Source organism: Lampetra fluviatilis, unplaced genomic scaffold, assembly GCF_964198595.1.
Source record: "Lampetra fluviatilis unplaced genomic scaffold, kcLamFluv1.1 SCAFFOLD_1537, whole genome shotgun sequence".
Taxonomy (NCBI): domain Eukaryota; kingdom Metazoa; phylum Chordata; class Hyperoartia; order Petromyzontiformes; family Petromyzontidae; genus Lampetra; species Lampetra fluviatilis.
In genome coordinates, this window is record NW_027621462.1 from 1 (window position 1) to 9,551 (window position 9,551).

The window sequence follows — 9,551 nt, forward strand, 5'->3', positions numbered from 1 at the left end:
CGCTGTCTTTCCGACAGACCTGGTCTTCACCTGAGGACGGCTGCTTGCGTTGTGGCCGAAACGTCGTGAGAATTATTTTATGTTTTATTTTTATTATTTTATTACTTCCCTTCTACGTGACTTTACCGAAAGAACCAAGAAGATGAATCCCTGCAGTCACGAAAGAAGCTTTAAATCGAAAAAGAAACAACTTTGATTATGATAATCACTGTCCTTGAAGTTGATTGGTCCACACCCGAGACAGCTTTCCTTAGAGCCTAGTCTCCATTGGTGTTGGACCAGATGACACCAAAAGGCGCACAACTCAAAGACAGCGTCACTATCAGAGTATTGAGAGCTCGGGGTTAAGCATTTACACTATGAGACTTCTCCTTTACCAGTGGCAAAATATAGTAGTGGGGTGAGTGAGAGTGGGGGGTGAGTGGGGGGTGAGTGAGTGAGAGTGGGGGGTGAGTGAGTGAGAGTGGGGGGTGAGTGAGAGTGGGGGGGGGTGAATGAGTGAGAGTGGGGGTGAGTGAGTGAGAGTGGGGGGCCCCGTGAGTGAGTGAGAGTGGGGGGGCCTGTGAGTGAGTGAGAGTGGGGGGCCCCTGAGTGAGAGTGGGGAGTGAGTGAGAGTGGGGGGTGAGTGAGAGTGGGGAGCCCCCGTGAGTGAGAGTGGGGCCCCCCTGAGTGAGAGTGGGGGGCCCCCCTGACCGAGAGTGGGGGGCCCCCCTGAGCGAGAGTGGGGGGCCCCCCTGAGTGAGAGTGGGGGGCCCCCCTGAGTGAGAGTGGGGGGCCCCCCTGAGTGAGAGTGGGGGGCCCCCCGTGAGTGAGCGAGCCTCACGTCGTATCCCGCGATGAGCAGGCCCACCCCGTAGGGGCGACGCCCGTAGCGCTGAGTGGGCACCTGGGTCTCTGTGAGTGGCGGCGGCGCTCAGGGAAACACCGTGGGTGGGTGACGCCGTGGGTGGGCGAGCGACGAGGTGGGTGAGCGAGCGAGTGACACCGTGGGTGGGTGACACCGTGGGTGAGTGAGTGACACTGTGGGTGGGCGAGCGACACTGTGGGTGAGCGAGCGACACTGTGGGTGGGCGAGCGACGAGGTGGGTGAGCGAGCGAGTGACATCGTGGGTGGGTGACAAGGTGGGTGAGCGAGCGAGTGACACCGTGGGTGGGTGACACCGTGGGTGAGCGAGTGACACTGTGGGTGAGTGAGTGACACTGTGGGTGGGCGAGTGACACTGTGGGTGGGCGAGTGACACTGTGAGCGAGCGAGTGACACTGTGGGTGAGTGACACCGTGGGTGAGCGAGTGACACTGTGGGTGAGTGAGTGACACTGTGGGTGGGCGAGTGACACTGTGGGTGGGCGAGTGACACTGTGAGCGAGCGAGTGACACCGTGGGTGGGCGACACCGTGGGTGAGCGAGTGACACTGTGGGTGAGTGAGCGACACTGTGGGTGAGTGAGTGACACTGTGGGTGGGCGAGTGACACTGTGGGTGGGCGAGTGACACTGTGAGCGAGCGAGTGACACCGTGCGTGGGTGACACCGTGGGTGGGCGAGTGACGAGGTGAGTGAGTGACACTGTGGGTGAGCGAGCGACACCGTGGGTGGGCGAGCGACGAGGTGGGTGAGGATACTGTTGCCGATGAGTGTGACGAGGCGGGTGGGCGACACCGTGGGCGAGCTAGCGACACCGTGGGTGAGTGACGCTGTGGGTGACGCCGTGGGTGGGCGAGCGACGAGGTGGGTGGGTGACACGGTGGTTGAGTGACGCTGTGTGGGTTTGGTGAGTGACACTGTGGGTGAGTGACAAGGTGAGTGACACCATGGGCGAGCGACACTGTGGGTGGGCGAGCGACACTGTGGGTGGGCGAGCGACACCGTGGGTGGGCGAGTGACACCGTGAGTGACGCTGTGGGTGACACCGTGGGTGGGCGAGCGACACTGTGGGTGAGCGACCGACACCGTGGGTGGGCGAGCGACACTGTGGGTGGGCGAGCGACGAGGTGGGTGGGTGACACGGTGGTTGAGTGACGCTGTGTGGGTTTGGTGAGTGACACTGTGGGTGAGTGACAAGGTGAGTGACACCATGGGCGAGCGACACTGTGGGTGGGCGAGCGACACTGTGGGTGGGCGAGCGACACCGTGGGTGGGCGAGTGACACCGTGAGTGACGCTGTGGGTGACACCGTGGGTGGGCGAGCGACACTGTGGGTGAGCGACCGACACCGTGGGTGGGCGAGCGACACTGTGGGTGGGCGAGCGACACTGTGGGTGGGCGAGCGACACCGTGGGTGGGCGAGCGACACCGTGGGTGGGCGAGCGACACTGTGGGTGGGCGAGCGACGAGGTGGGTGGGTGACACGGTGGTTGAGTGACGCTGTGTGGGTTTGGTGAGTGACACTGTGGGTGAGTGACAAGGTGAGTGACACCATGGGCAAGCGACACTGTGGGTGAGCGAGCGACACTGTGGGTGAGCGAGCGACACTGTGGGTGAGCGAGTGACACTGTGGGTGAGCGAGTGACACCGTGGGTGGGCGAGCGACACCGTGGGTGGGCGAGCGACGAGGTGGGTGAGGATACTGTTGCCGATGAGCGTGACGAGGCGGGAGATGGGCAGGGCCGTGTCGTAGACGAACCGCGAGTTCAGGCACTCCTGCCTCATGAAGTTACTGCACGCGCGCACACAGCACACAGGCAAAGGTCCCCCGTGTAGCCTCCCGCGCACAGCTGGGGCGAGCACAACACGGGTTTCTTCGGGGTGAGATCGCCTAAATATATTGTTACATTTCGATTGAAAGCTTCTTTCGTGACTGCAGCAGGGATTCATCTTCTTGGTTCTTTCGGTAAAGTCACGTAGAAGGGAAGTAATAAAATAATAAAAATAAAACATAAAATACAATTCTCACGACGTTTCGGCCACAAAGAAAGCAGCCGTCCTCAGGTAAAGACCAGGTCTGTCGGAAAGACAGCGTCTGAATGAGCACCATATACACTGCCAAGCCTGGTGGTGTTTCATTCAGACGCTGTCTTTCCGACAGACCTGTTCATTCAGACGCTGTCTTTCCGACAGACCTGTTCATTCAGACGCTGTCTTTCCGACAGACCTGTTCATTCAGACTGTCTTTCCGACAGACCTGGTCTTCACCTGAGGACGGCTGCTTGCGTTGTGGCCGAAACGTCGTGAGAATTGTATTTTATTATGTTTTATTATTATTATTTTATTATTTCCCTTTGTGAGAATTGTATTTTATTATGTTTTATTTTTATTATTTTATTACTTCCCTTCTACGTGACGACTTTACCGAAAGAACCAAGAAGATGAATCCCTGCTGCAGTCACGAAAGAAGCTTTCAATTGTATTTAATTAAGTTTTATTATTATTTAATTAAGTTTTATTGTATCATGTTTAATTTTTATTATTTTATTATGATTCATTATTTCATTACTTCCCTTCTACGTGGCGACTTTACCGAAAGAACCAAGAAGATGAATCCCTGCAGTCACGAAAGAAGCTTCCAATTGTATTTAATAATGTTTCATTATTATTTAATTAAGTTTTATTTCATCAAGTTTAATTTTTATTATTTCATCACGTTCAATTTGTATTATTTTATTACGATTCATTATTTCATTACTTCCCTTCTACGTGGCGACTTTACCGAAAGAACCAACAGGACGCATAAATGTGGTTGTCTTCTTGTTACCAGAGCAGACGGGCGTCTGCCGTGAGACCCGCGATGGAGATGCCCACGTGATTGTCCACGTTCAGAATCTTCTTCTGGTGAGCCGCCAACTCCGACTGCGCCCTCTGGAGACGACACAAAGACAAAGGTCCCCCGTGCAGCCTCCTGTCACGGGCCGTTGTCGGGGCAAGTTGCTGACAGCAGCGGTCGCCAGAGGTCGCTAACGGGTACCCGGTACGGGTACCCGGTACCCGTTACCCGGCCGGGTGTGTCTGTGTGTGTGTGTCTGTGTGTGTGTGTTAGTTCTGTGTGTGTGTTAGTTCTGTGTGTGTGTGTGTGTTAGTTCTGTGTGTGTGTTAGTTCTGTGTGTGTGTTAGTTCTGTGTGTGTGTGTGTGTTAGTTCTGTGTGTGTGTTAGTTGTCTGTGTGTGTGTGTGTTAGTTCTGTGTGTGTGTGTGTGTGTTAGTTCTGTGTGTGTGTGTGTTAGTTCTGTGTGTGTGTGTGTTAGTTCTGTGTGTGTGTTAGTTCTGTGTGTGTGTGTTAGTTCTGTGTGTGTGTGTGTTAGTTCTGTGTGTGTGTGTGTTAGTTCTGTGTGTGTGTGTTAGTTCTGTGTGTGTGTGTTAGTTCTGTGTGTGTGTGTGTTAGTTCTGTGTGTGTGTTAGTTCTGTGTGTGTTAGTTCTGTGTGTGTGTGTTAGTTCTGTGTGTGTGTGTTAGTTCTGTGTGTGTGTTAGTTCTGTGTGTGTGTGTTAGTTCTGTGTGTGTGTGTGTTAGTTCTGTGTGTGTGTGTTAGTTCTGTGTGTGTGTGTTAGTTCTCTGTGTGTGTGTTAGTTCTGTGTGTGTGTGTTAGTTCTGTGTGTGTGTGTGTTAGTTCTGTGTGTGTGTGTTAGTTCTCTGTGTGTGTGTTAGTTCTGTGTGTGTGTGTGTTAGTTCTGTGTGTGTGTGTGTGTTAGTTCTCTGTGTGTGTGTTAGTTCTGTGTGTGTGTGTGTTAGTTCTGTGTGTGTGTGTGTGTTAGTTCTCTGTGTGTGTGTTAGTTCTGTGTGTGTGTGTTAGTTCTGTGTGCGTGTGTGTGTTAGTTCTCTGTGTGTGTGTTAGTTCTCTGTGTGTGTGTTAGTTCTGTGTGTGTGTGTTAGTTCTGTGTGTGTGTGTGTTAGTTCTGTGTGTGTGTGTGTGTTAGTTCTCTGTGTGTGTGTTAGTTCTGTGTGTGTGTGTGTTAGTTCTGTGTGTGTGTGTGTTAGTTCTGTGTGTGTGTGTGTGTTAGTTCTGTGTGTGTGTGTGTTAGTTCTGTGTGTGTGTTAGTTCTGTGTGTGTGTGTGTGTTAGTTCTGTGTGTGTGTGTGTGTTAGTTCTGTGTGTGTGTGTGTTAGTTCTGTGTGTGTGTGTGTGTTAGTTCTGTGTGTGTGTGTGTTAGTTCTGTGTGTGTGTGTTAGTTCTGTGTCTGTGTGTGTGTTAGTTCTCTGTGTGTGTGTTAGTTCTGTGTGTGTGTGTTAGTTCTGTGTGTGTGTGTGTGTGTTAGTTCTCTGTGTGTGTGTTAGTTCTGTGTGTGTGTGTGTTAGTTCTGTGTGTGTGTGTTAGTTCTGTGTGTGTGTGTGTGTTAGTTCTCTGTGTGTGTGTTAGTTCTGTGTGTGTGTGTTAGTTCTGTGTGTGTGTTAGTTCTGTGTGTGTGTGTGTTAGTTCTCTGTGTGTGTGTTAGTTCTGTGTGTTAGTTCTGTGTGTGTGTGTTAGGTCTGTGTGTGTGTTAGTTCTGTGTGTGTGTGTGTTAGTTCTGTGTGTGTTAGTTCTGTGTGTGTGTTAGTTCTGTGTGTGTGTGTGTTAGTTCTGTGTGTGTGTTAGTTCTGTGTGTGTTAGTTCTGTGTGTGTGTGTGTGTTAGTTCTGTGTGTGTGTGTTAGTTATGTGTGTGTGTTAGTTCTGTGTGTGTGTGTTAGTTCTGTGTGTGTGTTAGTTCTGTGTGTGTGTGTTAGTTATGTGTGTGTGTTAGTTCTGTGTGTGTGTTAGTTCTGTGTGTGTTAGTTCTGTGTGTGTGTGTGTGTTAGTTCTGTGTGTGTGTTAGTTCTGTGTGTGTGTTAGTTCTGTGTGTGTTAGTTCTGTGTGTGTGTGTGTGTTAGTTCTGTGTGTGTGTTAGTTCTGCGCGTGTGTCTGTGTGTGTGTTAGTTCTGTGTGTGTGTGTGTCTGTGTGTGTGTGTCTGTGTGTGTGTGTTAGGTGTGTGTGTGTCTGTGTGTGTGTGTCTGTGTGTGTTAGGTGTGTGTGTCTGTGTGTGTGTGTGTGTGATTGAGGTTACAGGCCTCACCTTGAGCGCCACGATCACTGCGTGTGTTAGTTCTGTGTGTGTGTGTGTTAGGTGTGTGTGTGTTAGGTGTGTGTGTGTGTGTTAGGTGTGTGTGTGTTAGGTGTGTGTGTGTGTGTTAGTTGCGTGTGTGTGAGTGGTTGAGGTGACAGCTCTCACCTTGAGCGCCACGATCACTGCGTGTGTTAGTTCTGTGTGTGTGTGTTAGGTGTGTGTGTGTTAGGTGTGTGTGTGTTAGGTGTGTGTGTGTGTGTTAGTTGCGTGTGTGTGTGTGGTTGAGGTGACAGCTCTCACCTTGAGCGCCACGATCACTGCGTGAGTGTGTTAGTTGTCTGTGTGTGTGTGTCTGTGTGTGTGTGTTAGTTCTGTGTGTGTTAGTTATGTGTGTGTGTTAGTTCTGTGTGTGTGTGTGTTAGTTCTGCGTGTGTGTGTGTTAGTTCTGTGTGTGTGTGTGTGTTAGTTCTGCGTGTGTGTCTGTGTGTGTGTTAGTTCTGTGTGTGTGTGTGTTAGTTCTGCGTGTGTGTCTGTGTGTGTGTTAGTTCTGTGTGTGTGTGTGTGTGTTAGTTCTGTGTGTTAGTTCTGTGTGTGTGTGTGTTAGTTCTGTGTGTGTGTTAGTTCTGTGTGTGTGTGTGTTAGTTCTGTGTGTGTGTGTTAGTTCTGTGTGTGTGTGTGTTAGTTCTCTGTGTGTGTGTGTTAGTTCTGTGTGTGTGTGTTAGTTCTGTGTGTGTGTGTTAGTTCTGTCTGTGTGTGTGTTAGTTCTGTGTGTGTGTGTTAGTTCTGCGCGTGTGTGTTAGTTCTGTGTGTGTGTGTGTTAGTTGCGTGTGCGTGTGTGATTGAGGTGACAGGCCTCACCTTGAGCGCCACAATCACTGCGTGTGTGTGTTAGTTGTCTGTGTGTGTGTGTCTGTGTGTGTGTGTTAGTTGCGTGTGTGTGCGTGTGTTAGTTCTGTGTGTGATTGAGGTGACAGCTCTCACCTTGAGCGCCACGATCACTGCGTGAGTCTTCGACTTGAGCCCCACGGTAGCCGAGCCCTGCTTGACGGCCTCCATGGCGTACTCAATCTGGTGAATACGCCCCTGTGGACACACACATACATGTAGATACACACATATACACACACATACAGACATACACATATACACACATACATACATACACACATATACACACATAGAGACACACACATACACACATGGCGTACTCAATCTGGTGTATACGCCCCTGTGGACACACACAGAGACACACACATACACACACATACACATATATAGACACATAGAGACACATAGAGACACACACATACATACATACACACGCACACGGAGACACATACACACACACAGAGACATATAGAGACACATAGAGACACACAGATACATACACACACATACATACACACACATAGAGACACAACAACCGCCATTCGCCATTCGCCCCTAACTGGCGGTGACGTCACCACGACGCTTGTGCCAGGCCATGTGCACCCTGAGGCCACCACGCGAAGTGTCGAACGCCCGCTGGCAGGAGGAGGTCACGGGGCAAGACCCAGCAGGTGCCACGGGTCGACTGACCGTATCAGAATCGGAAACTACCGCACACACACACACTACACACACACGATTCCGATTCTGACACGGCTACGGTGAAACCCCCGCCCTCACTTTCACCCCCACGGCGTCGATCTACCTGTGGGCTCCACACTGTCACGTCATTGTCGTACTGGTTGCGGAACTGCAAACGACACAGGCACACGCGCACACACGACGAGACGCAGGACATCAGGCGGACGCGGGTTGACAAGTTGAACGCAGAGTTAACGCAAAAATCAATAAATCTATTAAACTTCCCGTCACGTTCAACGGTGGACACTTTAGCAAATCGTGACGGGAGCGGGGAGGGGGGGTTGGGTTGTGGGGGGAGCGGTGGCACACGAGCTAAGTCGACGTTTCGGGAAACGACCCTTCTTTACTGATGAGGCGACGTTTCGGGCAGTGACCCTTATCCAGGCTCAAATCCCCTGGCGGTGGTGGTGGGGATCGTGGTGGTGATAGTAGGGGTGGTGGTGGTAGGGGTGGTGGTGGTAGGGGTGGTGGTGGTAGGGGTGGTGGTGGTAGGGGTGGTGGTGGTAGTAGGGGTGGTAGTAGGGGTGGTGGTGGTAGGGGTGGTGTGGGTAGGGGTGGTGGCGGTGGTGGTAGTAGTGGTGGTGGTAGTGGTGGGGTTGGTGGTGGTAGTAGGGGTGGTAGTAGGGGTGGTGGTGGTAGGGGTGGTGTGGGTAGGGGTGGTGGCGGTGGTGGTAGTAGTGGTGGTGGTAGTGGTGGGGTTGGTGGTGGTAGTAGGGGTGGTGGTGGTGGTAGTAGTGGTGGGGTTAGTGGGGCTGGTGGTGGGGCTGGTGGTGGTGGATGGGTTCCGATTTTAACACAAGAATAATAATCGCATCTACCCCCTCTATTCATAGGAAACTAAACAGGAGCATTTCTCCACAAATCTGGCTAACCGCCTAATGATGCCAGTTGCAATTACTGGCGAAACATCGTGTAGTTACTATACTATACACTACACTATACACGACACACTACACTACACAAAACTATACACTACACACTACACTACACACTACACTACTATACACTACACTATACACTACACCTTCTACTACACTATATACTACACTATACACTACACTACACACTACCCTGCACCATACACTGCACCATACCCTGCACCATACACTACACTACAATACACTAAACTATACACTGTACCATACATTACACCATACACTGCACCATACACTACTATCCACTACACTATACACTTCACTATACACTACAAATATTGTAGTAGATTTACGCTCCCAACACACAACCGGTGCTTGCTGTACTAATAACGAATTGCCAAGTTCTGTTTACGTGACACAAACCTTGCGATTTGCCGTGTCGGGTGGTGGCGGTGTTTAACGACACAACAACACACTTTATAGATTTACGCGTTCTAACCTATAAACAACAAACCCTCCGTTGTGGATAAATAGCAGCCAATTTACTCTGATGTTGATTTTATGATGTTTTTTTTTAAATATTGATATTTATTTATTTACGCGGGTTCGATCTAACCCACAAAAATAGATGTATCTTGTTAAGGACAATAATAATTGTGAGGTAATTTTTTGTGTGTTTTGTTTTGTTTAAAATCCGCGCAGAATTAAACATTTGTAACCAACACGAAGCGGCGTTTTGCTATTCGCTAAACGTTGCAGGGACGTTTGGATTCGTGCAAAAGCGATTAAAACAAATGTAAAATAACAAAATGATGGGGGGAAAAAGTACAAAAAGATTACAACAAATGTAAAATAGCAAAAAGATTTTTAAAAAAAGATTTAAAATAACAAAATTTTAAAAAAATATTATGCAAAAATTTAGCCGAATCATCGCCTGGAACAGGCCCAGGCTTCAGTGGAACATTGCATTAAAAAAAAACACAATTACTACAAGACGGTTTATAATTAAAAAAAAGCAAAGCAAATGTAAAAAGCGATGCACGATGGTTTAAACGTGTTTGTTGTTTGTAAAGTTCGAATTTAAAAGGGGTAAAAAATAAAT

The 9,551-nt window shown here is 49.8% G+C and overlaps 1 protein-coding gene across 1 annotated transcript; it reads right to left on the bottom strand.

The window, feature by feature from the left end:
* Positions 1–693: 693 nt before the first annotated feature.
* On the bottom strand, positions 694–7,746 carry PSMA1 (proteasome 20S subunit alpha 1; the record flags this gene model as incomplete). Its single annotated transcript, XM_078885554.1, has 5 exons — positions 7,639–7,746; positions 6,927–7,028; positions 3,690–3,793; positions 2,566–2,654; positions 694–894 (listed from the first exon to the last, which is right to left on the bottom strand). Coding segments are annotated over exons 1-5 (589 nt in total), but the record flags the coding sequence as incomplete, so codon positions are not given.
* Positions 7,747–9,551: the final 1,805 nt, after the last annotated feature.